General features: G+C 36.2%; 3 protein-coding genes across 11 annotated transcripts; 2 read left to right on the top strand and 1 right to left on the bottom strand.

Moving 5' to 3' along the window:
• Window positions 1–4,175: 4,175 nt before the first annotated feature.
• On the top strand, window positions 4,176–8,415 carry LOC112287005 (basic leucine zipper 63). The gene is made up of 6 exons (XM_024529577.3): window positions 4,176–5,660; window positions 5,977–6,043; window positions 6,401–6,578; window positions 6,825–6,900; window positions 7,073–7,198; window positions 7,410–8,415. Exons 1-6 carry the CDS (start codon window positions 5,040–5,042, stop codon window positions 7,728–7,730), a joined length of 1,389 nt encoding a protein of 462 aa, XP_024385345.1. The 5' UTR covers window positions 4,176–5,039; the 3' UTR covers window positions 7,731–8,415.
• A 112-nt stretch (window positions 8,416–8,527) lies between these two features.
• LOC112287006 (uncharacterized) lies at window positions 8,528–11,761 on the bottom strand. The gene is made up of 6 exons (XM_090253324.1): window positions 11,673–11,761; window positions 10,280–11,114; window positions 9,758–9,836; window positions 9,417–9,576; window positions 9,101–9,302; window positions 8,528–8,980 (listed from the first exon to the last, which is right to left on the bottom strand). The coding sequence occupies exons 1-6, from the start codon at window positions 11,759–11,761 to the stop codon at window positions 8,672–8,674; spliced, it is 1,674 nt and encodes a 557-aa protein (XP_090109450.1). The 3' UTR covers window positions 8,528–8,671.
• A 10,384-nt stretch (window positions 11,762–22,145) lies between these two features.
• LOC112286484 (uncharacterized) lies at window positions 22,146–24,882 on the top strand. 9 transcript variants are annotated; one of them, XR_012218140.2, is made up of 4 exons: window positions 22,146–22,850; window positions 23,050–23,220; window positions 23,666–23,786; window positions 23,946–24,882. XR_012218140.2 is itself a non-coding variant. In XM_073536132.2 (4 exons), the coding sequence occupies exons 2-4, from the start codon at window positions 23,164–23,166 to the stop codon at window positions 23,987–23,989; spliced, it is 225 nt and encodes a 74-aa protein (XP_073392233.1). In that variant the 5' UTR covers window positions 22,525–22,850; window positions 23,053–23,163; the 3' UTR covers window positions 23,990–24,882. The 9 variants fall into 9 exon arrangements, 5 of the variants coding, with proteins under 5 accessions (XP_073392233.1, XP_073392232.1, XP_090109079.1 ...); XR_012218141.2 differs by having other exon boundaries at window positions 23,663–23,786; XM_073536132.2 differs by having other exon boundaries at window positions 22,525–22,850; window positions 23,053–23,220; window positions 23,663–23,786.
• Window positions 24,883–27,790: the final 2,908 nt, after the last annotated feature.

Below are 27,790 nucleotides of genomic sequence, written 5' to 3'. Positions count from 1 at the left end.
ATTGCTTTCCTTGTTGTTGTGAACTTTGGATTCGAGAGATGTTGACAAATTATAGATAATATCCATTTTTTTGTATCTTCTCATTTTTTTTAACTCAACCAAATCTATAGGTAGTCTAGTAGATTTCTTGTATTTTCTACATACAATCTTCTACAATCCCTTGGAAATTAAAATAAATTTGATCCTCTCCTTTTAAAGATACAAATTATTTTTGATAAATTTTTATATAATGTGATATTTTATTACCATGATACAAGAAGTATACTAAAGATAGAAGAAATAATAGGACTAAAAGAAGAAAAATTAGAAGAAATCAAAATAGAATAAAAATAAGACTCAAAATCTTTCTATACGGCTTTTTATTTGATTATTTATAAAAATTCTAAAAAAAATAAAATACTAAAAACTTATTAAGTAAGTATATTATAATAAAAATTACACTCTCAAAATGTTTTAATTTTAAATTTTCAAAATTAACTAAGATATATCAATTCTAACAAATATATGTCTAATTTAAATCAAAAAACTTAACTTGCAAATCTTCTTGGAGTTCCTAGACTTGTTGGATTCTCTAAACTCCTTGAATTCCTTTAGGCTTATTATTTGAAGTTTCAATCCACGTTCCAAAATTCTAGATTTATCAATCCAACTATCCATTCTTAATAGTTTGTTCTTGATAAGACAATCTTGACTGTCCATTCTCAATAGCCAATCAAGACTCTACATTTTCAATAGCTCATTCTTAACTATACATTCTTGATTGCACTATAGTTCTATATAGATTATGGATTGTGCTCACAAAGACTATAGACAAAGTTTCTTGAAGCTCCAACGCCCTCTTCTTGCTCTTCTTAATTTCTTATGTCACTTCTAACAAGAGCTACCGTAAAAAAATTAAACTTTTTCAAAGAAGATTAAAAGACCACCTTCTACAAAACAACCTCATACATACACTCAATTTACAAAAGATGATTCAAGAGAACTAAGTCCTAATACCATATAATAATATATAAGGAAGTATATTGCCAGAGTAGAAGTAAAAATATGTGAAGAAAAGAGAATTAAAATCACTTGTCAAAATGAGCCTCAGATTTGAGTTCTTATACTATTAGTCCAATATCTAGCCTTATGGACTTTCTAGTATGAATATACGAACAACTAGCCTAGTTAATAATGTCCAATTAATATGTGGATACTCATCTTATTAGGCCGTATGATGGCTTGGTAGGCTAGGGTGGCTAAATGGTATTACTACCAACAAAGGATAGCTACAACTTGTCAACCAATCAAAGCAATATCAAATGCTCATTCTACATTATATCTAATAGAAGTTACACATTCTATTGATAATTTTTGACATCTTTTGGCATCTACTATTCTTTCTTACATCCTCTTATATAAATCAATCTTAAACAAAAATATTTTTCAATTGATTTAATTTTACATCAATTAATTCACCAATATAATTTTTAAACTACTATTTAACCACTTTGATTCTTAGATATACTAGGAAATTCTAAAATATCTTGAAAGAAAATAATAAAAAATTAAAAAATCAATCTATGGTTCTAACAAAGTTCATCTTTGGTAGACAACAAACTTCTCATATAATGATAAACCATTCTTTTACACAAAAATTATTAACATCTTATTTCAAATTTTCTTAAAAAGTAATCTTATTTAATTTTTGAAGATGTGAAAATATATATATATATATATATATATATATATGGTTATTATATCTCTTATTTTTGGCTTTAGTAGTAATAATAAACTTTGATTTTATGAAACTATAGATAAGAAGATATCAAATTAATTTTGTTATTTTAATAATATATATTTATATATTTTCATATTTAGATACCTATTTTATTATTTTTTAATAAATAGATGTTTTTTAATTTTATAAAGTAGATATTTTTTCTAAAAAATTAATAATATATATATATATATATATATATATATATATATATAACTTCTAAAAAATAATTATCAATAGTAGTATAATTTTTTTTATATAGATTGCAACAATAGTATAAATTTTGAACATGTATTAGTAATATTGAAAGTATAAAAAATCTCTTTACTATATTTCTTATTTTTGTGTAATTTTATTTTAATTAATAATCATATATTTATTTTTATTATTTTAGGCACTACGTTAGTTATTGTGCTTCTTAGCCATGTATACATTTAAATTATTTCCAACATTTATTTACATAAGCTGATTTTTATGACATGAAATCTTTTCAATTATTTATATATTTCTTAAAAAATAAATAATAATAATAATAATAATAAATATTTCTAATATTTTTTATTATTTTAATTTGTTATAATTTATTAATTTCATATCATGTAATAATATTTTCTGTTAGAAATATGTTTTAGAATAGTTCTGTGTATCATTTTATTTAGATATGAATTTATTCACAAATAATCTTTGGATTTTAATTATTTTAATTATTTTGATTGTATAAATTGTTTTATAAATTTTGGAATATAAGCAGAATGTTAATATTACCTTTTTTATTCTAAAAATACATATTCGATCTCTGTTTTAATTTCAAAATAATTATCTTACACAAAAATTTAATATCTTACATATTTTCAGTAATTACATCAAATAATAATTTTTTCTTGAAGAAAACGAGGTAGAAGCAGCTTGTGTATAAACAGAAGGTACATCAATATTATTTAATAAAATAGTTTCACTTTAAAAGTTAAAAAAATCTTTTAAACTTATTGTTTATTATTTCAAGCCAATGCTAATATTTATTTTTTTGCACACCAGCATGTTGTAAGAATATTAGACAATTTTGAATTAGAAAACTCTTGTGTAACATTTCTTCTACTACACTTCACATCCAAGATCCCACTTATGAAATGTTGGAATCATCTCCACACTCAACCACAAGACAAAATATTTTGTTTGGCATTGAAGCATCAATGCTGACAAGGCTTCTTTTAGTTGAGAATGATGAACAACATGAAGGCCTTTGGCGGAAAGATTGTTTTACATCATCCATTCTTCAAATTCTGAATTTTTGTTACAAACATCAAACGAAACAATGAAACGAAACACATGTTTTGTGCTATGATCCCAAAACACTTGCAAACAATTTGGTTCAAACCCTAATCGCAGGTTCACTGATCACCACAAACAACTTCCAGAGACCAGACAGAGGAAAAGGAAAGGGCAAAAAAAAGAAAAGTACACAAAGGGGGGCTAAAAACACACACTCACACCACTAGCACACGCATGAAGGGAAAAAAAAAAAAAAAAAAAAAAAAAAAGGAGCGGCAAAGGCGAGGAGGAATAAATGCTTCGGAGAAGAGGCAAGCAAGCAAGTGCGCATTCCTCCCAACAGCCGCACAGAATCGCCTCCTTATAATTTCTCTGTTTGTCCTTTAATTGACATATTTTTTTCTTTTCCTCCAATTCCCTTTGTCCTCTTCCAACCCTCCTCCTTCTCTGCTCATCCTTCCTTTTATCCGTATGCCCCCCCCCCCCCCTTGCTCACCACTTCGCAACATCAGACCCCACAGCACCGGAATCCAAGAAAAGCCACGCTCCTCTCTCTAGTGATTGATTCGTTGCGAGGCACGCTTGCAACTTTATTCCCCCTCGCCTTTGCCGAACCTTTTTTTGCACCACTCCATGCGCAAAAACAACACTAGACTCTTTCTCGTAATAGTAGGTCTCTCTTGGATGAATGCACAATTAAATGAATGTCCATTGGGATCATCCATCCGGGCAGAAGAATTCGTCCGTCTGCCCGAAACCTCCAAGACGACGAATGCTGGATGAATACTGTACCATCCACATAACACCCTTCGGTATTAAGTGGGGACATGGGGGTGGTATCCTGGTCGCAGCTGGACCATGAACGGATGGGTAGAGTGGTGGTTTAAAAGCACCTTTATTTTTATTTTTGTCCTGTGTAAATTCCAACTCTTGGTTGTGGATTTTCGATTATGGAGGAGTTTTTAAATAGCTTGTTAGAGGTATCTGTCCAGATAGTGGGAAAAAAAAAATAAAGAGTTGCGTAGAGGCGTTGCGGGAGGGGGTAGGGTAGGTGGGGTGGTGTTTGGCGATGCCGATGTCGATGTCCCTGGCGACGATGGAGAGCTATTGGGGACGAGAATAGGAGCGCGTCAGTTAGTTGCCCCCTTCCGCGCCTCGCTGTGCCGCAAAGTCGCGAACCACCTAAGGGTTTCGGGGTTTTTTCCACGGGTGGGTGATTTGGTAGGGGTTACGACAGCCTTGGAATTAAGATATATTCCACGACCAGAAGAGAGCGTTTTTTCGCCAATTTTCTAGGCCGTTCGATTGATTAACGAGCTTAAGGATTCTCGATGAGCGCAGTAAATTGTCGCACAGCTGCAGTATCATCGAGAGAAGGACCAGGAAAAGGAAAAAAAGGTGCTGTGGTGGAGAGCCGTGTTAGTCTTAATTTCCTACGAGAAACGTGCTGCCGGGTCGTCTTGTAGCACGCCTTTGGGCCTCTATGTGTGGGTGGTATTGTGTGTGGTTGATTCGTTCAGCTGAGTTGTGGGAGATTGTTGTTCCAGCGTAAAGTGGTCAATGCCGATTATTCTACGCGCGGAGATCGGGGTGTTTTCGTGTGATTAGGAAGCTGGGTTGTGTTGCAGGGGTAAAATCACGTGCTCATGGTTGTGAAGGAGGAAATGCGGAAGTCGTCCCTGCAACTTTGGATTGATTCTTATGTGTAGTGGTTTGAAGGGGATTTAGGTCGGGGCGGTATTAATGTTGCAGCAATTGAGCTTGTGTGGTATGATTTTAGGAATGTGTGCAAGGGGGATATGGCGGAAGTGATTGAAGAGCTGATGGGTTGTGTAGAACTGTAACGCCCCCACTCGGTTTTGTCGGCACGAATGCTACAGGGAAGTTTGCGTTGCTGATTGATGTGAATTACAGCGCGAGTCGAGTGTTAGTAGTTCAGACATCGTTTTGGGATCTTGAAGGAATCTCTTGGATTGCTCGTCGCGGGGGACGGATTCCAGAGGCTGCCAAGATGCAGCGAAATTTTTCTGTTGATGATATCTTGGGTACATTCTGGAAGTTGGATACTCAGGGAGATGCGAAAGGCCCAATTGTATCAATTCCAGAAGATGTGGAAGACGATGAAGACACCCATATTCCGGTTGTGGGGTCTCTCAGGACAAAGGAGGACAGGGGTATGAATCGGAGCGCCTCTGAGTATGCATTTCAGGAGTTTCTGAGAGTGAGTGAAGCCGGCGGAGGGTTTGCGCGGTCGAAAAGCAGGTTTAACAATGAGGATATTAGGGATAATAATGATGATGAAGATGACACCGACCCTCCAAGTTCTCCAAGTCCTGCGAGCCCTGCTTCTCCTAAAACGTCTGAAAACAGAACCGAGGTATCTAAAGAAGAATTGGACTGTTCCAGCGAGGCTGATAAAGTGCCGCGCATGCTTCCAACTCTACCACCTAAACTAGAGGTGCCTACGATGAGCGGTATTGTTGATCACGTAGAGGATGCCTTGAATCCTTTGTTTTCAGGTATTCGACACGAGGTAGAGAGCGCTGCGACCGTGACAAATAGTCCGCAGGAATACGAGTTCTTTCTTAAGCATAAACTCGATCTGGCTTGTGCAGCAGTTGCCCTCAGTCGGGTAAGGTTTCCGCCTCTTCAATCAGATAACGACGTATGGAACTGTAATAATACTCCTTCCATTAAGTTTCTTTCCCCTGTTATTTTGTGGGCCCTTTGTCTGTGCAACCTTTTCTTAGGGTGAATTGATATCCTACAAAATAGTTGCAGGATTATAATTGTATTTCTGGATGTTCACTATCCGTTAGTTCATATTCATATTAATGTCGTCCGCATGCCGATTTTTTGCGTAACTTCTATTATTGCGCAAAACCCAGCAGAAACATATAATGTAAGATCGTCTTAGTATGTAAGGATTCTGGTGTTTTTGCAAGCAGTCTGCTGCGGGAGGAGCTAAAGTTGGGCCACTAGCCCCGCAGTCAAGCATTTCCCCAGGAGCATATGGTACGTATCACTTAATGTTTGTATCCAAATTTTATGTGACCATTTACCACGCCTCTGACATTAATACCTGGTACTCTTACCAAGCAAGGCACTGGAATTTTGATGGTTCTTTATTCTGTGATCTTCGCATCGAATGTGGTTGTAATATCAGATAAGATCGTACACATGACTTTGTAAGACTCATGGTATGTCTTGCTTCCGCTGTCGTACTTTCAAGCAACTCTGCTGATTTCATTGCCTGATGGTCTCTTGTGTAGACCTTTTACTCACCTTTCAGGCGTAAGAGAGAAAAATGTACTGTAGGGGCATCTTGTCTTTGAGTGGAAAATTATCTAACCATCAATGGTTAATTTTCAGGTGTTATGGGTAGTGGAGATCCAATTGGTATTCCTGCGCTGCCTCCAAAGCCTGAATATGGGGCTATGGTTCCTCCAACCAGAACTCGAGCTGTTACAAGTGGTTCGGATGTTTCGGAGGATGATGAATCAGAGCAGGGCCAAAATGTGCCGCCTGGTGATATTAAACGTGTGAAGAGGTGACCAAGCTTATGATTCTGTTGTGCTTCTAGGGGGTCTTGTTTTCTCTTATGACTATGGGTAGCTCAAGACAGGTAAAGAAGCTCAGGTGTGTTTTTCTACCTGGGAAGAGAAAAAGGTGGTGGGGTTCCACAACGAATGGTGAATGATTAAAGCCCGTACTGGAATGTAACTTTTGCGGGTGTATCCATTCTGGAATTATCGTTTGCGGTTACCTGATTGTGTTTTATTTGACATATTTACAGGATGCTATCCAACAGAGAGTCAGCGCGAAGATCACGGAGAAGAAAGCAAGCACATTTGACTGAACTTGAGACCCAGGTTTGATGCATCAATCCTACTTGCGGAATCAATAAATTTGTGAATGTGAGAACAAATATTTAATTGGTGGCGTTATTCTTGTTAGGCAGATTTGTGAAGATTTTTGCATGGTACGTTTCTACAATATGTTATGTGGAATGCCTCTTAAAATATTACTTTAGCGTGTTTCCAGGTTGCTCAGTTGCGCGCTGAGAATAACACCATCTTGAAGAGAGTAACAGAAATCACAATCAAGTTTCAAGAAGCCGCTCTAGAAAATCGTGTTCTGAAGACAGATGTGGCAACTTTGCAAGCCAAGGTTAATACCTAACATGGTTAAATCGAAAGTTGACCTAAAACTATTACTTTGTGATGCTCCGAGGATGACTTCGTTGACCTCTCTGATCCAGTGGGTGCATTTGATGCCTCAATGCAGATTGAATTAGACAGTTATCGTTGAGATTTGCCCATGTTGAAGACACTAGCATCGATTTTCAATAGTTTTGATATTTGGTCGCATATTGTTGCAGCTGAAGATGGCAGAAAGCATGGTATCTGGGACAACTAATGGACAAGTTGCATCCATGGATTTGCCACTGTCTGCCTCAAGATATTTGACGTACTCATCTGGGGGTAATGGTACACAGTATATGCAACAAGCTCCTGTATTGCAGCAGGAACAACAGCAAGGATTTACTGGAATCAAAATGGGCCGAACACCATCAATGCAACGGGTTGCAAGTCTCGAACACTTACAGAAGCGAATTCGTGGAGGGCCAGGCTGCAATAATCCTGTGTGGGGTGTGTCCTTGGATGATGAGCACTCTATGTTGGAGCAGCATGAGGATTGAAGGCTAGCTTTGCCCCAAAAGTTCTTTGGTCTTATCGGATGCTTTGCCATCTGTACTGAGTCCCTGATGAGCCATAAAAGAGGAGACTGGAAGGACACTTGATGTACTGGAAGTCGAGGATTTTTTTAACATTCGTATATGAATCATGGCTAGCAGATTGAATGTTTCAATGCATACTTTGGATCAGTGAGCTATTATCCTAGCCCTCTCATTTTGTTCTGCTACGGCTCCCTGAACAATGGGTACAGAAAGGTAGTCTATGGATTTCACGGTCAAGCAATGATAGAATCCGACAAGGTGGATCACGAGCTCTCTATGCCCTTACAACTTCACTGATCTGCCTTAGCTGCCAGCAAGATGAACGCACAACTGTGTTGGATTTTTCATTTTACAAACGCTATGTAGGGCAGTTGGAGTGCAGTTTAGAGAATTTGCGTTGTACAGAATTATGAAAGTAGGAGCTTATAGACTGAGAAGTAGCTGATTTTTCATGAACCCAAGTACGCAAGTGAACAATCAATTACTTCACCAGCGGATTGTTTGACTTATTCTTGGAGGGGTGTCGACAGGAGCTGTGGGATCTGTTTACAACCGATGGAAGTATTTGCCTCCATAACTCTGTTGTATCTGTGTATTCGTCGTGTCATCACAATTGAATAAAACTAGATTACTCCGTTCCTTTCAATTGCCGTTCGCGTCCGTGCTACATCACACTGATTACTGTATGCACCTGCTGCTAATAGATTCGATCAGTCAAATCAGTCGAGATTTGATGTAGACAAGTGTAATTACGATTGTCATTGGTAAGTTTTGATGCCTTGGAGTAACGACAGTATAAATTGAACATAATAATGTTAAACAAGCTTTGCGCCTTGCACTGAAATCAGAAAGTTCATCCTTTAGATGTCATGTTGCTCCATCGTGACTGAGCCCTCCATTTCCTAGTAGCTGTTCCAGGAGGGTGTATTGCAGCAGACCTCACTCCGCATGCGCTTGTTCAAATGCTCCTGGTTGGCAACATGCTGCATCGATGGGGTTCTTCCCATCTTATCGAGACTAGCCTTACTCTGTTGGTGATCTTGGTGTAACACAGGATTCGTCCCCTTCACCTGTTGGATGAATTGATCTGATTCATCTGCGACAGGCAGCATTCCGTGAGGCATCATGTATCTTAAGCTGGTGACCGCGAAAAGTTGCCCACCAGAGATTTGTCCGTGCCTCGCCATCAAATCTCGTTTAGCCAAGCTCAACTGCATTAAATGCAGATATTCCAAATGCATTAAGAAGACGAACTCGGCATGAACAATTAATATGTGAGTATATTCCAAATGACTGAAAGATGACGTTCTAGAGCGCTGGCGAAATCGGACCTTGGCACGTAAAGCCTCGCAATCTGCCTTGAGGATACGGTGGTCAATTGCCGCTTCGTGGAACTTGTGGTTAAAATCCTGGAGCTTTTGCACCAAATTGCCATTCTCAACTCTCAGTTGGGCTACTTGCGTTTCCAGAATACTTAAGTGAGTCTGTTTTCTCCTGCGAGATCTTCTAGCCGATTCGCGGTTTGAAAGCATTCTGTGCGACCACAACAGCTCAAGTTGTTAATAGCGAGAATTGATGGCATGCTAAACAAAGTTCTCATACAGTTGTGCTCATTTCTGAATGGATTTTGATGCTCAGACTAGAGACCTCTTAGCGCGCTTAATGTCTCTAGGTGCTTCCTTTCCGTGTTGCTCGCCATATTCCTCATCCTCAGAGACTTCCGAACTGCTGGTGATGGGTCGAGACTTTCCCACTTCTGCAACAGAAGTGTCGCCAGTTGGTGATTTTCGTTTGAGAGCTCGAGTTCCTGCACAAGTGAACACTTGATCAGACTCACTTCAACTGAACTCCCTCTCCCATCTGCTTTTTGGCCCGCACAAGCAATGTAGCCGAAGTTGAGACTTCAGGCGATTCCGACTAGTGGCGCACTCAGGAACCACAGAATCCTCAGAGAGACGATAGCAAAAATACCCTGATAAGAACGTTACCAGGTTTGTGGTTTTTAGATACTGGCTCCGCTCGTTTAACGTTAGCTTCTGCTGCTCTTGTTCCACTTGCCTTTGCATGCTGTAAAATCAAGTTCCAGATTAAATCACTATCCTTGTCATTAGCATATTTTTACTTTGCACTAAGAGTGAGCCCGACGAATAATCATCAAATATCCATATTCCGCACTACCTGATGTGACATTGCTGCTGCAGTCATAGCCTGAATAATATAAGGGAATCATGAAAACGAGATCTCTAACAGGCTATGAGATTACGGATTCCTCCAGTCTTATTCAAACTCCCATCTCATCAAACAAACCTGGCGAATGCTGTTTCTGTGAGAAATCCAGTTATCGCTTCCCTACTGCAAGGATAGGCTTTGAATACCCCTTGAACTCTATTGCGTGATCGGTTAAATTCAATCCACCTGAATGAACTTATAAAAAAGAACTTGAGATGCCAACAAAGACATGTCTTAAACTGTCATAAAATTGCATACTTCAATAGAATGTCCCAAAGTACCTGAGTGATGGCGACGGCTGCACAAGCAATCTCCAGCTTATGTTTCAGAAAGCATTCGTATTCTTGTGGATTCCTGAACCCATCCTCTCTGTTCAGCTCGATGGTGGTTCCAGACATTCGAGCATGAGCAGCACTACCCTCACTTACGTCAGGAAAACCGCAGAAGAAAGGATTCAGAGCGCCCTCCACCGCATCACATGGATCGTCGTCATCCACAATCCGAACATCCTCACTTCTCGTCACCATGAATGTCGAAAAATCTGAGCTGCCTGAGTGGGGATACATTTGAAGATCCCCTGAACTGATTAAAGGCTCTTTGTCTGCCCCTGTTCCCATGCTGCGATGCGACTCCTTAACATCCTGTTTCTCGGGCTTGCCCTCTTTGACATCGGCATGATCAATCAGGAATCGGCTCTTGCAAGCTGGCCGCGAGGGTCCGAGACCTGGAGTGGCGGTAAGACTCTCCTTGAAAAATTCTTGAAAGGACCATTCGGGGGCTCTCTGGTCAATTGACAAGGAAGTCACTGCCTTGTCTGCGAAATTGACAGACACGTCCCAGAATATGTCCAGGAGATTGTCGACTGAAGGTGAATGTTCCATTTTTGGAGGGTGAATATTGAGGGGTCGTGACTTAACCTCTGAGCGGCCTTGCTCCTCTAATTTTTCCCTGGAATTTTCTCTCTTAATTGATACAGTATGGAAGACCAATCCCAGTTTGTACCCTGTCCACTTGCATGCATACTCCCGATTGACGAACGCATATGCAGCAGAATGAATACTCTGATGAGGATTGCTGAGCGGGGCTGCCTCAATCAATCTAGTGTGGTCACTAGACCTTGATCATAATTACAAGCTACAGCGATCACCTGAGATAATACTTTAGCAATGCTTCCCGACTCCATCATCGATGATAACCAGTTTCCTTGCATAACAAGAAAGGACAAGCTTGTTTAATTTTGCGAACTCTCATTCAAGCGCAAACTCAGTGTGATCGATGGAGAGGTTACGTAGAATTCAACTAAGCTTGAAAAACATGAAGCCTTACTAAAAAGATCTAATGAGACAATTTAGACAGTATGCATGAAGTGTGATCGATTTATATAGTGACAACAGATCCTTCATGGATACGGAAATGGATAATCGAGCTATGAGGACATTACAGAAGTCATCTCCAAGGCCGTAAGCTCAAGCTGCTGGTACTCAGCTTCTTACTAAAATGCCAATCTGGAACTGAAAGACGACTCAGATGTCCTGAGGATAGAGTTAAGGTACGCATCACCGAGTTGAAATCTAGACATCGGGTTCTTTTAATGAACACGAAACTGGGTTTACATGTACTCTACCAGTGTTACTTTGAGTCACTCAGCAGTAGACTGCCTCTCCATCATCCAACCACACTGAATCGATCAAGAAGAGCTCTAACTGTCGAAAGATCCACAGCCAGGCAGATTCTCCAGTAGAGGCACTGGGTTTCAATACCATCATTCGCGACCAGCGCCCAGAGAGATGTCTAGAACTCTTAATACAGTTATTTGGGTACTCTCGTCAGCACAGTTCCAACTAAAGGCGTCACTAGGTCGGAAATCGCATGGATCACCCTTGTGACGAAAAAATCTGCAACAATACGATTCTAATCACATCTCTCTCTCTCTCTCTCTCTCTCTCTCTCACACACACACACACAGCGTGCACCCAGAACAGCGCCGACTTTCGACCGCAATACTGAACCTCACTGCACGCTCCACCAAATCCGATCTTCTTTAAACCCACGCTCGTGTCAGCTCAATCTAGAGGCGCGCGTGGCGACCGATCAGGCCATTCGAATTGTGATCGTCGGGAAAATCATGCCGCAACGTGATTTTTATTATTTTGAGGCACATCCCATGCCCAGCGGAGGAGCCCCAACTGAGGACTACTCTGATTTCCCAGTACCCAACCGTTTCTTAGCACAAGGCACTCATCTGACGGTTGGATCTCTAATCCAAAGGATCAGAATGACCCTCAGCCTCCACGCTGGTGAAATGGAGCAGCATATGGTCTTTATCTAATTTGATGCGGCGAGGTTGGATTGGTGCTCATGGACTCTTGTTGTTCTTCCTTTATTATATCGTTTTTATTTTGTTTTTTTGCTCAGGAAGCGTTATCTGTCAGAGCATGGAACGTGGCATTGGCCGCTATTCTTAGTCATTCATGGACGGGTGAAAACTTCTGCTCTTGGATGCAGAAATATAGTAACTCTGTACTTTAATTGTTCTCCTACTTTGCAAACATCTCATCTGCATTTCATGTAATCAGAGTGTTTGTTGCTTTGGATGTATATCACACAAAGTCCATGCAACATCTCCTAACTACACCAATATCCATAATTAGTGTGGATCATACTATTTGCAAAGTGCCTCTAGCACATGAGTGCCCGGTTTATAGTGTATATTACACTAATTGGGAATACACACTAATTAGAAATAAGAATGTAGACGAAAAAATATTATAAACAAGTGCATGGTATTGAAGTGAACTAATTGCTTGTCTAGAGTACCACATGTAAGTATAATAATTTCTACATAAGCAATTTGACTTTTACAGTTCTCCACCTATTCTACAGCCAACGAAGCAACCAGCAAACCCTATCCTATAAATAGTGTGTATCACACTAATTAAAATATACACTATTCAGATTTACATACTAATTACGGATATTGGTGTAGGCATTCATTGTTTGATTTGAAAATTGAAAATTTTGGCATTTAAAAATTGAAATATATGTATATATATATATATATATATATATACATTGTGGACTGTTTCTTTATTTATGTAGATTCACTGGATAGACGAGCATTTCTTATGGATATGAAAAAATTATGTAAGAAATAAAAAAATAATAATATTAGGTTAGAAACACATTTAACAGTAGGTTAAAAAATATAAGAAATATAAATTGCTGAAGAAATTAAACAAACCATCACTTAGTGTGTTTGGATATTGTCATGAATTTTTGGACCTTCTCAAAAACTCTATACTTTTCCTTCAAATGTCATCCATATATTTTTGAGTTATGGATTTATTCAAGTGGCCCCATATGTCTTTTTCAAAAAAAATCTATCTCTATGTATTAACTTTTGGTCATTAAAGCTATAAATGATTATATGTAAGTTTATATGTACCCACACTCATAAGCATGTATGTTAACATATACCACACATCACTTGTACTTTTAAAATACAATAAAAATCATGAAAAAAATTGAATAAAATATATACTAAATGAATTTTTTTAAAATATTATATTGAACTAGAATTTTTCTATTAGTTATTTAGTTGTTTTAGATTACTAATATTTTCAATGATTCGTTTAAAAAGTCAAAATTTAATTAAAATATAAATATAAAATAATTATAGATAGAATGATAAGCCAAATTATATTATGAAAAATTATTTAATCCTTTTCAATTGTCCATTTGCAAATGGCTACAATTTCTTAATGATGTAATAGATCTTAATTTAAAAAATCACATTAGTTTTACAAAAGTTGATCATTCATTATACAAATAAATAAACGTACAATCGAAATATTTCATAAAATCAAATATTCAAAAATCTTTGCTCAAACAACTTGGCACAATTTTGATATTTTTACATAACAATAAAATAGATTTAAAAAAACGAAAATCATTTTGGTCTTTGGCTACAATTAAAATAAATTATGAATACACATTTCACTTTTATATAGTAAAATTTTTATGTTTTTGATATCTTATTGTTATGGACATGCTCATGTAAGCCAATAATTACATATATAAATAGGTAGAAATAAGTAAAAGTAGATAAAAGTAAGTTAATTCTATAGTATTTGGTATGGAAGCTTTTTAGAAGCTTCATAGATATTGATTTGACTTTATAGGTGTCTTTAATTGACTTTATGGATTAGAAACGTGATCAACAAGTTAGCCATGTGCCACACATGTTGTTAGCTTGAAGACCAAGCTAACAATGTGGCCCACACATAGAAAAACTTGCCTTATAAGTCAAGGCATGTGTCCTACAAAGTCAACACTTATTGAAGGTCCTATAGAATGTCGCCACGTAGCCCCTAGTTAAATAGTATATATAGAGACAAGAGTGAAGCCTTCTTCACTCTTGTCAACTCCTTTCTTGCTTCTAGTCTAGTTTCAAGAGTCTCAAGTTTTCTTGTCTTTTGCAATTAAGCCTTTCCAATTTCTTTTAATATATGTACTTCCTTATTTCTATTTTGTCACTCTTTCTTAATACAGATTTCATTGGTTTATGCATCATCTTTTAGTTCATGTCCTTGACAGATTGATAAGAGTACACGTACAATATCAAAGCTTTGTCTAATCTTGATTAAGAGTGGATTACCCATTTTTCTTGATAAGATACAAGCATATTAGAAGTTGCGGATTACCCTCTTCTAAACTGATATTTTCCTTAGTATTTTCTTTGTTCTCAAGTCCTCTCTTCTATTTGTCTTGAGTTATATTAGACATCTTCTCTTTTATAAGTACTATCATGGCAGAACTTGCTGAAATGAAGAGTGCAATGGCACAAATGCAAGAGCGATTGAGGGAGTTAATGCTTGCAATGCATCAACTCAATTTACCACCACAAGGAGCAACAAGATTGGCAGGAAGTGAAGATATAGAAATGATTGGAGCTGCTTCAACATCTGTACCAAATCATATCCCTTTTCCTATGGTGGAACGCCCTTCAAATGTTAGAGAACCAAGAATTGCCCTACCCGAGAAGTTTGATGGCAGCAGATCCAAGTTTCGAGGATTTATCAATCAAGTGCAACTTGTGATTGAACTTCAATCCCAAAGCTATCCAACTCTAGGATCGCAAGTAAGATTCATTGGTACGCTTCTTTCAGGTTTAGCACTATCATGATTTTTATCTTTTTTTGAACGACGAGATCCAATATTAGATAATTTAGAGGCTTTTTTGGCAGAGTTTTGATCCATGTATGGAGAACATGATGCAATTTGTGTTGCAACCAATAAGTTCCATATTTTACGATAAAGCAATTGATCAGTAACGTTATATGCTTCACAATTTTGACAACTTACAATTGATATCAAGTGGAATGATGCTGCACTTATTAGCCAATTTTTCTACGGATTACAATATGAGGTAAAAAAATTAATGCTCAACTTACCTGATCCTCAAACATTGAGTCAAGCAATTGACTTTGCTGTGAAGTGTGACAATCGCTTTTTTGAATTCCGATCTGAGAACCGTATAAGTGGACCTCAACGTTACTATAATTCAATGGCAACACCAACACCTCTTCAACACATACATTCGGAAGTAGAGGATATGCAAATTGATGCAATACGTTTCAAACCTCTTACTGAGCAAGAAAAGACTCGTCGTCGTCAAGAAGGATTATGTTTATATTGTAGAGAACCAAAGCACACTGTTCAACATTGTCCAAAGAAATGACGCAATCACAAAATGAGGAGTATGGCTTTGAAAGAAGATAATATGTTTGTCAAAACGAGTTTGTCCAGCTATAATAGGGACCGTGCGGCTGGAACCTTGCACAACTTCTAATAAAGGTCCTATTCTCTCCTCAGAGCCCTCTCCTTGTTTTACATTAAATGTTATTTTAGGACCTAAACATTACAAAGTCTCTGCCTTGTTAGATTCAGGAGCCTCAACGTGTTTTTTAGATGAAGAATTTACTAAAAGACATAGCATATCTTTACTAAAGAAAACTAAACTTGTTCATGTAGAAGTCATAGATGGTCGTCCATTGTCTTCTGGAGATATTACTTATGAAATCCTTCCTATAGAAGTAATAATCAATGGTCATAATAGTTTTGTAGTATTTAATATCATTAAATCTCCCTCTAATCTAGTCATTTTAGGTTTATCGTGGTTAGAAAAATACAACCCTCAAATAGATTGGATTTCTCGAACTCTTACTTTCTCTAAAAGTATAACTAACAGTGTAGTTAATCAAGTAGAGAGTCATAAGTTCAGTTCAATTAAACCTGTATTTATAGGTGCAAAAGCTTTCTTGCATGCTGCTATGAAAGAATCACCATATATTATTTATGCAACACCTGTTTCTACTGGTGAAAAGACTTCAAGTGGCATTCCAAGCCAATATCAAGAATTTTAAGATGTATTTGAAAAAAAGAATGCGGATACACTCCCAGAACATCGTCCCTATGATTGCTCAATTGACCTTCAAGAAGGAGCACAATCGCCATTCGAACCAATCTATAGTTTATCACAAAATGAGTTGACTGAATTCAAGGAGTATATTGAAGAAAATCTAGCCAATAATTTCATACGCCATTCTAAATTCCGAGCAGGAGCTCCAATCTTATTTGTGAAGAAAAAAGATGGATCATTGCGGATGTATGTTGATTATCGAGGACTCAACAAGATTACCATCAAGAACAGATATCCACTACCTTTAATATCTAGACTTCTTGATCAGCTCAATCAAACTAAGATCTATATAAAAATAGATCTCCATGGAGCATACAATCTAGTACACATCAAAGAAAGAGATGAATAGAAGACTGCGTTTTGAACTAGGTATGGACATTTTGAATACAATGTCATCCCTTTTGGACTTACAAATACACCAGCAGCTTTTCAACATCTAATGAATGATGTTTTTCGAGAGTTTTTGGACGATTTTGTGGTATGTTATCTAGACGACATCTTGATCTATTCTAAGAATCCAAAAGAACATCAACTTCATGTTCGTCATGTGTTACAAAATTAAGAGATACAAGACTCTATGCCAAGACAGAAAAGTGTGTATTCTACACTATTCAAGTCGATTTCTTAGGTTACATCATTTCAAATAATGCACTTATGATGGATCCTAAGAAAGTTCAAACTATTATAGATTGGAAGATCTCAAAAACGATAAGAGATGTCCAATGCTTTTTGAGATTTGGCAACTACTATCAGATCTTCATCAAAGACTTCTCTGGAGTTGCAGCTCCACTTACACGTTTGACTTGTAAAGACAAACTCCAATGGAATCAAGAAGCGGAAGTTGCTTTTGAATCTTTGAAGACAGTGTTTGTTTCTGCACCAATCTTGTATCGTGTTGATTTTTTCAAAGCATTCTTTATGGAAACAGATGCATCGGACTTTGCTTTGGGTGCGGTTTTATCACGAATGGGAACAGATGACAAACTTCATCCAGTAGCCTTTCATTCAAGAAAATTCTCAACAGTAGAAATCAATTATGAGATCCATGACAAAGAACTTCTTGCAATTGTAGATTCTATTCAAGAATAGCATCATTATCTAGAAGGTGCTTCCAGTCTAGTCACCATGTATATGGATCACAAGAACCTCGAGTATTTCATATCAGCACATATATTAAATCATTGTCAAGCTCATTGGAGTATATCTTTATCGAGATTCGAGTTCATCATCACTTATCCACTAAGAAAATAATAAGGTTTGTCTAATGCCTTATCTAGACATTCTTATCTTGCACCAAAAGAAGGAGATGCAACTTTTGAGCAACAAAGAACGGTTCTCTTAAAGCTAGAGCAATTTCATCTTCGAGCAATAAAATCAACATTGATTGTTGATTTAACTTTTCTCAAGCAAGTCCAGTTAAGTATGTCTTCAGATCCTCTTGTTCATGATATCAAAAATAATTCTTCTAAATCTCATGATCCTTCTAAATTCGAATTCAAGAACAACCTACTCTATTTCAAAGGATGCCTATATGTTCCAAAAGGAGAAGCACGTTTGTGTATTCTTGAAGCTCGTCACGACTTCCCAATAGCAGGACATTTTGGATACAATAAGACTTTAGAGCTGATATCTAGGGATTTTTGGTGGCCTCAAATGTGGAAGGCAGTTAAAGATTTTGTATAATCATGTGATGTTTGCTCAAGATCAAAAACTCCTCGTCATCGACTTTTTGGACTTCTTCAGCCATTACCCATTCCAAAACAACCATAGTCTTTTGTTTCTATGGACTTCATCATGGATCTTCCAATCTTAGCTTATTATGACTCTATTTTCATGATGGTAGATCGTTTTACCAAGATGGCACATTTTGTACCATGTACAAAATCTATCACAAGTAAAGAAATAGCTAAGCTCTTTCTTGACAATATCTATCGCTATCATAGATTATCCAAGGATATTATATCAGATATGGGAATTCAATTTGTATCAAGATTTTGGCGGACTCTTTTCAAGATTCTAAAAGTGGATATAAAACTATCTTTGGCATTCCATCTTCAAACTGATGGACAAACAGAGCGTGTTAATCAAGTTTTGGAGCAATATTTAAGATGTACCATTAACTACCAAGAAGATGATTGGACAACTCTTTTGCCATTGGCAGAGTTTGCTTACTATAACATGGTACATTCTTCTATAAAACAAACACCTTTTTTTGCTAATTATGGTTATCATCCACGACTTGATACTTTTGACTTTTCAAAAGTTGATAATCCTGTTATGAAAGATTACGTGATTCATTTGTCAGAGCTACATGCAACGATGAAGACGCAGTTAAAAGAGGCTCAAGAACAACAAAAGGTCAATGCAGATGTCTATCGAAAGGAACAACCACCATTCCACTTGGGTGATAAGGTATGGCTACTTCATCGTAATATCAAGACCACTCGTCCTTGTGACAAGTTGGACTATCAAAGGCTAGGACCATTTTCTATTTCTATACAAATCAATCCAGTCGCATATCGTTTACATCTACTGGAGTCAATGAAAATCCATCCAGTATTCTACGTGTCTCTTCTTGAACCATACAAGACAATGGATATATCAAGAAGATGACAAGCTCCACCTCCTCCTATAGAAGTGGACAATAATGAAGAGTTTAAAGTAGAAGAAGTCTTAGATTCAAGGCGGTGCCAAAATAAATTAGAATATCTTATCCATTGGCACAGATATAATATTAGTCAATGCACATGGGAGCCAGTAAAGAATCTTACAAACGCAGCAAAGGTGATGGAGGCTTTTCATCGACGACATCTATCAAAATCAAGATAAAAACCTCCTTTATAAAAAAAACAACATCTAGGCAAGATAACATTCTACTTTCAATCTTTGTTTATAGCTTATTTGTAGTTGTGACGCTCGGGAGATGGAGAACCAACAACCAGCAGATTCGATTCAAGAGCCTTCATTTGCTAACTTATCAGACGAAATATTACGATTGTCACAACCTTCAAGATGATGTAATCGAGATAAAGATCTTCAAGAACGACATGTTCTTCCTCGAATAGATGGCGAGATACAACGTATTTGGTATCACGACTTAGGAAACGACTCTCGATGTTTGGTGATTTTACTAGAGGTAGGAACAACTCCTAATAGTATTCCAAATGTTCTATTCGAAGGAAGTTATGAAGGCCTCAACAATGATCAAATAACTGGGTGGTCTTCTTGCCTTGGTATGGGACACTACCGATGGTTGAGAGGCCCTATCAATCATCTTCAAAGAGAACAAAGATCAGAGTATGTGGCAAATACAATTCGTCGCATCATAGATTTCCTCAACATATGATGACCGCTTCTCGTAGAATTCATCCCTAGAAGGGGGGTTATGTCATGGACAAACTCATGTAAGCCAATAATTACATATATAAATAGGTAGAAGTAAGTAAAAATAGATAAAAGTAAGTTAATTCTAGAGTATTTGGTATGGAAGCTTTCTAGAAGCTTCATAGACATTGATTTGACTTTATAGGTGTCTTTAATTGACTTTATGGATTAGTGTCAAGGACATGAACTCGATGAAAAAATAATTCAGACAAGTGAGCCTTCACTCAAAGAAAGGTAACAAAATATAAATAAACAAGTATGTATATCGAAAGAGAAACTGGAATGGCTATTGCCAAAAGACAAGAAAACTAGAGACCCTTGAAACTAGACTAGAAGCAAGAAAGGAGTTGACAAGAGTGAAGAAGCCTTCACTCTTGTCTCTATATATACTATCTAACTAAGAGCTACGTGGCGACGTTCTATAGGACCTCCAATATGTGTTGACTTTGTAGGGCACATGCCTTGACTTACAAGGCAAGTTTTTCTACGTGTGGGCCACATAGTTAGCTTGATCTTCAAGCTAACAACATGTGTGGCACATGGCCAACTTGTTGACCACGTTTTTAATCCAAAAAGTCAATTAAAGACACCTATGAAGTGAAAATAGCATCTAGGAAGTTTCTAAAAAGCTTCCATATTAAATATTATAGAATTAACTTACTTTTATCTATTTTTACTTACTTCTACCTATTTTTATATGTAATTATTAGCTTACATGATTATGGCCGTGACAATTAGAAACGTGGTCAACAAGTTAGCCATATACCACACATGTTGTTAGCTTGAAGACCAAGCTAACAATGTGGCCTACACATAGAAAAACTTGCCTTGTATGTTAAGGCATGTGTCCTACAAAGTCAACACTTATTGGAGGTCCTATAGAACATCGCCATGTAGCCCCTAGTTAAATAGTATATATAGAGACAAGAGTGAAGCCTTGTTCATTCTTGTCAACTTCTTTCTTGCTTCTAGTCTAGTTTCAAGAGTCTCAAGTTTTCTTGTCTTTTGGCATTAAACCTTTCCAATTTCTTTTAATATATGTACTTCCTTATTTCTATTTTGTCACTGTTTCTTGATACGGATTTCATTGGTTTATGCATCATCTTTTAGTTCATGTCCTTGACACTTACCATATTAATATAGGGTATTATTGATGTTACCATATTTTTTGCTATTGCCACAACAATCTCTATATAGCACATGTCATCTAAACCCTTTGTCGATGCTAAAAATCAAAGTATAAATTTTAAAATTATATATGTATGTGTATATATATATATTTTTTAATAAGAATAAAAAATTATGACTAAAAATTTAGTAAAAAAAATCATTTTTAAAGATATATTAATATTAAATTTATTTTTTATATAATTTAAAGAAAATATATATATATTAGAAGTATCAACAAAAAAAATAAATTAAATTAAAGAAATTTTAAAAAACATGTCAAGTTGATAGCATATTGTGGTGGAAGTAACAGAATTTGTAGTGGCATTAGTAATACCTTTAATATGTGTTTGAATCAAACACATATATGTATATAAAACTGTATGTATGTATGTATGTATGTATGTATATATGTATATATTGCTTAATATTCTCCTTGCTTCTATTTTTGTATTTGTACATTACTTACTATAATTTTTTTTAATTATTGGTATCAGAGTTTCTTTTTTTATTTTTTTCTTAAATATGTGAATATGTAAATTATATAAACTCGAAAGAATTTTTGTTTTCTGCATTAATGCATGTTGAAGAAACATATCAATCAACTTAGAAAACATACAATTCCTTTACTTAGTCATGAATCATTTTTATCGTTAGATCTTTTAAACAAATTTGTATAAAGAATTAAAAATCATTCTTTACTACAAAGAAAAAAAATTGTTTCACAATTTTACACAATCAACTTCAAGAAAATAAATCTGCCACAATAAAATAAAGTAAATAAAAATTGAACATGTATACACATATATAATACAAAATTCATGGCCAAAATTAATTTGAATACAAACAATGATGGGTGAACCTCAATGGATGAGAAACATTGGATATGAATGAAAAATCAAGTAGTATATGGAAAACATAAATGAAGACAATTTCATTCATGTACACCAAATATGGACTTGTGAGATTAAAGTTCTCTCAGATAATGCTCAAAGGTACTTGTATACATTTCAAAGACAATCATTTATCAATCCACAACTTACTTCATTTTTTATTTTTTTCTGAACAAAAACCAATTTTTCATCTCATTTTTTTTACTATTTTTACTTTTTGTATTCTCATCTCAAACCTTGCCAAAACTCGAAAGTTTCTCCTCCAAATTTTCAAATTTTTATTAAAAATGATGGATCATTTTATGGTTGCAAAATTAAGAACCTACAAGTATATACATAATTTTAATTGTTTGCACATGTCAATGCACACACACACACATATCTATATATATATATATATATATACAAATGCACTAGAAAAGACCTCGAGCCATGTCGGAATACGACAAAACACTGCATAATTGGACCACACTAACAAAAGGGATCCCATTGCTGTCAAAAGCAACGGATTCCAAACGGAATTGTCCTCCAACCTCGTGGGAATCGCAAAATGATTGAGTTGGTCGATGCAAGCCCATTTGGATGGATGATCATTTTCCATCCTGCCACGTCACCACTCGTTGGCGGGCATCCAACTCGCCCTACCAAAATTGGCAGGAATCCGATCTTATACATGTTGATTGGAGGTTGGAAGCAGGGAATGTTTCCTGCCAAGTGGCAGGATGCGGGGATGCAACACCAAGTGTCAATTTGGATGAATGATATTTTACATTCTTCTTCAAAATTAGGGCTTCATCTATATCTCCTGGGCAGGCCCACCCTCGGTGGACTGAATTGCCATAGCTTTGAAGCACGAAACGACGAGCGGCCTTTTTCATTGATTGGGCTCTTGTCAATTGTGGAGACGGAGGTGGATTGTTGTCTTTGGTGAGATTAAGTAATTGGTTGTGAATTTCGGCTATCTTTTTTTCGCTTTTATTACAATAAATATCGTTGTGAGTACTCGTAGTAGTCTTGATATATATATGCTGTAAGCAGAATTCAGTGTGGTGGTTTGAGCTCTTCCTCCTTAAGCAATCCTGGTTTCATGCAAAGACTTCACCGTCGTCTTGTTAGTAACTTGCAGCAGCTATGATTCTTGCCCCGCCGCGAATTGGCAACCCGCTCCCTATCAGGACGACTCTGCTTCATCTGGTGGGTGATGACTTTCGGTGACAGAAGCGAACCAAACTAAGGATTCATGGCCGTGAGTTGTGAAGAGGGCAAGCAGTGCTTTGCTATTTCAATCATGTTGGGGGTAAGTGCACCTGACGAACCATATCAGTTCCCATGGGATAAACCTAATCCGCTGTACAAGTCAAACAGTTGCAGCCATGCTGAGGGAATGTTCCGAAGGATATCGATAACGTAATCTGTGTTGATCCCTAGCGATGAACCGTGTTGAAATCAGCCGAATTATATGTCCAGATTAATGTTCTGTAACTGAAACATCTGATTGCTGTAAAAATCAAGTAATATTATTGGTGATAACCTAGACAGGTAGTAGGCCACGGGTTGGTTATGGACAGCAGAGGGTCGTGTCATGATAGGTGCTGGTAAATTTCGTCCCATGTTTCTTCCTGTACCCTGATCCCTGTAGTAGTCTAGGCTTCATACGCACGATGTGCTGCATTAAATTAACACTTTTCGTGTGGATTGGCACATTCCTCATACATATTCCTGGATCTCATGTCTATAAGAAGATAAAGTGGATTACAATGGTCTGGGATTCGACTGGGCTCTGCGATGCTGTTGGTTCAGAACCCGTGTGGTTATTGAGAGATTTGAGCTGTGGTGTTCCATGCTTGATGTCGATCCTCACAGGTAATCCCACCGAATTCTGATTGTCTTGGGTTGCTGAATGTGAAGATCGATGAAATTTGTGTGGCGGTGGATTATTTCGATGGGAAGTAGAGCTTTTTGCATGTTTTGTGGCTGTTCCATGACTCTTATGCATCTCTTTTCATTCCAATGAATATGAAGGTACATGCGACGCACTCACAGATGAGAAAAATCAAAATATATAATAAAGGGAAAAATAATAAAAGAAAAGAGGAGGCAAGTCCTGAGTGATTGGGGCTTATGGAGGGCATGCAACTCATCTGATATTTCTGATTCATGCGGTAAGAATTCATGAGGAACATGAATGATAAACTTTACTCTCATGTTGCGCTTCTGACATTGAGAGAAGGGTACTGAAGCCGTTACGAGTTATGCAACATTTTGGTTTTAATGCTGAAAAGTTCTAGATTGTAAGAATCTAGTTTTTGCTTAAAAACACTTATTTCTAGGTGTTCACGAATGTTTAGTGTAACAAGTTTGGAGATCACAAAACACGTTCATTACGAATTAAGTCAAGGTTAGATGAGTTCACAGGTTCATTCGAGAAAGAAATTCCTACTCTCTCATTTTAAGATGCTTTGAAGAATTCTTGGCCTCGTTGTGACCGAAGATGAGATTAGGAAACTCCAGGAAAACTTCATAGACGGGAGACGACACAAACATGACCAAGTACTCAGTCACGAAATCAATCACCGAATTTCTAGTGCTTGGGAGATGTGATTATCAGAAGATTTTCCTTCAAACATTTGAGCGCCGTGGGTGCTCCTGAGAGCTTCTTCGTGCACAGGACCTCAGAAAGCAAAAATAAATTTCCTTCGTATCTCTGTCAGATGAGTGACCCAAATTATAGAATACAAATTCCTGAAACAATTCATCGTTCTTGTCAGTATGTTCAAGCATGTAGTTCAGTAATTTGTAGCGTTCTACAGGCGATTCTTACAGTAAAACCATCACCCATTTCAACATGGTGCTCTGCACAAGACATCCATCAATGGGGCTTCACATGGAAACACAGTTGTGTGTTCCAGTAAGAAGATTTCCAAAATGACCATCGTTGTGCACTGTTACTCTCTTTCTAGATTGTGAACTCGAATCAAATATGTACGGCTCTGAGACCCACCAATTCAGATCTCCTTTAAAACTGATTCCAGTTTCTTCAGTTCCATGCATTACATTCCACCACTTCAATCATTCTAAACTTTCAGAATTTAGTTGTCATCAAAAAAGCCCTCCGAACTACATTGGAAAAGCATAACAGGCTTAGAGGCCACATCACATTGCCGACAACCTCATCGCGTTTAGAACCTCAGAAACCAGGTTCTCCTCGCAAATGAGACACCTCAGATCTTCTCATTGACAAGACCATCGAAATGCAAACCACTTTAACATTCAAAATTCTTAGAATAACCTGCGTCGGCGTAGTCCAGATTCATTGCGAAAATGTACCCAGTTTCGTATGCAGGATGATGGAGCACAGTGTCGGTGGTGAGTCGCCACCACCCAACACTGGCATTTCCCTGCAACTGATCAGCTTTAATGACGAGTTTATACGCACAGCCTCACATCAATAGCCGTGCAAATACTGACCTCAATTTGACATCAGTAAATCTAAGCAAAAAATATTAATATATATATATATATATATACAGAGAACAGAGAACAGAAAACAAGCTTCACTTATAATGCAATTCAGTGTCAGTCCGCACCCCTCGTGCGCGTTTCCAGGCTCTGCATGCACCGAGATGGAGGGCAGGAATATGCTGGCGCGATATGCCATGTCAGCAACTTCCGGATGAGACTGTGTGAGCTGGATCGACATGGCAACCCCTGCTCGCAGGCTCCAGTAGGATGACGTGGCCAAGTAGCACTTCCTTCGTCAGCGTTGCTTTGTAATCAGATTAAGAGGCATTTAATGTATCAATATGGTCTTAATTTCGGGGAAAATAGGGGGGGTGGGGATTTGTACACCAATCCAGCTGGCACTTCCTGCCTGGGTATTTTGACAACTGGCATGCTGACGTGGGCGCCGCCTCAAGCTGTCTGGGTGCGAAGAATTGCCCAGCAGCTTCTTCCTAATTCATGGTCCAAATCCTTTTCACTATTTTATTTTTTATTATTTGTTTCTATCTACTCCCCTCTCTCTTATTATGTATTTTATATTTGTATTCATGCTTTTTGAATATTCTGAGTTATGATAATTTGTGTGTTTTTGGGTTTTGGGACTATGTTGTATAATTTTCACTAATTTTTTCTCAAGTTAAATGAGTCTCTCTCCCTTATTCATGCTATTGTAATTAGCATGTTTATTACAAACTTTAAATTGTATCTTGATATTAGAAATTAAAGACAAGAGAAATAAGTATTAATTCTAAAAGGAATTTATAGAACACAATTGTAGATAAAGATAATGTGGGCCTTTCTCAATCTTTTTTGTTACATATATATACATTCCACTTTGGAGACATGTGTTTGTAATACACATGTAATAAACTAAATATTTCATTTCAAATTAGTTTTCTTAGAAAATTTCTTAATATATAAAAGATTTTATTATTTCCAATTTGAAAACCTGCTAAAAGTCTTAAATCTAAATTTCTCACAAGTTACTTACTGTAATATTTTCTAAGTAGTTTCTTCTGTGAGTTTGCCAAAAAAACATTTATCTAGCTTCAATGAAGACCATCAAATTGGATTTTTTTTATTATTCATAGTTTTATTAAGGTATACACTACTATTTAATAGTTCTCCTTGCAATTGTACATAATCACAATAGCATAGTGATATTTAAGTTTGTTGTTTATCTAATCATTTTTTAAATGTAATAATTATATTTTAAAACTTTAAATAAAAGATATATTATGGTCTTATACTTATTTTTAAGTAGTTTTCAAATAAGCATACATTAAGACTTGTATGTCAAACCTTAAAAATTTAAATATTTGTTTTCTAACAAGAAACATTTTCTTAATCATATATAAATGAGTAGTACTATTAATCTATGTAGCACTTGGCTCCCATTTACCAAACAATATTTTAGGGTGTTATTACATTTATCTATTAAAATTATTAGAAAACAATGATATTTTACCTAGACATTATCTTCATAGTTTTACAACCAACATTTGAAAAGGAGTATAATTACCACTTGATCCAATTTTTAATCCAATACAACATAACTTTAGTGCTATTGAAAAAATATTCTCTAAAGAGTTTTACAAAAAATATTATTTAAGAATAAAATATTTATACAATTACTCCAATTATTGATTTACAAAGAAGAAATTATTATTATAAATGAGGATGGATTATTATGAATTTTAGAAATTAATAATTTTATTTATTTATTTATAAAAATTTTCAAATTTTGATCGATTAAATTAAGATAAAATAACTGCAAAATACATCTATCCTAAACATATACTCTAATTCAGATAAGACAAAGAAACAAACACATATGTATGTATGTATGTATGTATGTATGTATGTATGGATATTGTTTTTAGAATTTCATATCTAATGAACAAACAAAAGTTCTACATATTTTTCATAGTTTGAATAATCAAGTTAACTTGTAGTTTATTTTGATAGTTTTATATTTTTATTAAATCTAAAAAAATTAAAAATCAGAAAAAATAAGAAATAATTTTTAATTTTAATTTTACTTTATAAATTTTAAATACATGTATTTCAGAAGACAAATTTTGATATAAAAAGGAGTAAATTTGATCAAAAATTCTAAAGATTGTTATTGAAAATATTTTTGAAAATCTATATATTCACTAATTACTTAATTTTATGATTTTAGATTATCAACTATTTAAAATTAAATTATGAGGTTTTATTTATTTATTTACTTAGTAATTATTACTTTATTAACTATGATTTTTATTAAACTATCCTACTTGTTGTTCTTTATAATGTTTTTACAACTTACGTATTTAAATTCCAATTATATTGATGCCAATAAGCTAACTGTAAAAAGCTAA

This window comes from Physcomitrium patens, chromosome 9, assembly GCF_059467195.1.
Source record: "Physcomitrium patens ecotype Gransden chromosome 9, ASM5946719v1, whole genome shotgun sequence".
In the NCBI taxonomy this organism is placed as follows: domain Eukaryota; kingdom Viridiplantae; phylum Streptophyta; class Bryopsida; order Funariales; family Funariaceae; genus Physcomitrium; species Physcomitrium patens.
Note: the sequence above shows the minus strand (reverse complement) of the source record. Positions and strands in the feature narration are given on the sequence as shown.

Excerpts from the sequence above, each read along its gene's own strand:
- LOC112287006 (XM_090253324.1), bottom strand. The coding sequence starts at position 11,761 with ATGGTATTGAAACCCAGTGCCTCTACTGGAGAATCTGCCTGGCTGTGG. Across the intron at positions 11,115-11,672 it reads TTCTTGATCGATTCAGTGTG|GTCTAGTGACCACACTAGAT; the intron begins GTTGGATGATGG and ends ATTATGATCAAG. Across the intron at positions 8,981-9,100 it reads GCGAGGCTTTACGTGCCAAG|TTGAGCTTGGCTAAACGAGA; the intron begins GTCCGATTTCGC and ends CATTTAATGCAG.
- LOC112287005 (XM_024529577.3), top strand. The coding sequence starts at position 5,040 with ATGCAGCGAAATTTTTCTGTTGATGATATCTTGGGTACATTCTGGAAG. Across the intron at positions 6,044-6,400 it reads CATTTCCCCAGGAGCATATG|GTGTTATGGGTAGTGGAGAT; the intron begins GTACGTATCACT and ends GTTAATTTTCAG. Across the intron at positions 6,901-7,072 it reads TGACTGAACTTGAGACCCAG|GTTGCTCAGTTGCGCGCTGA; the intron begins GTTTGATGCATC and ends GCGTGTTTCCAG.
- LOC112286484 (XM_073536132.2), top strand. The coding sequence starts at position 23,164 with ATGGCCGTGAGTTGTGAAGAGGGCAAGCAGTGCTTTGCTATTTCAATC. Across the intron at positions 23,221-23,662 it reads CTATTTCAATCATGTTGGGG|AAGATAAAGTGGATTACAAT; the intron begins GTAAGTGCACCT and ends CATGTCTATAAG. Across the intron at positions 23,787-23,945 it reads CTTGATGTCGATCCTCACAG|GTACATGCGACGCACTCACA; the intron begins GTAATCCCACCG and ends ATGAATATGAAG.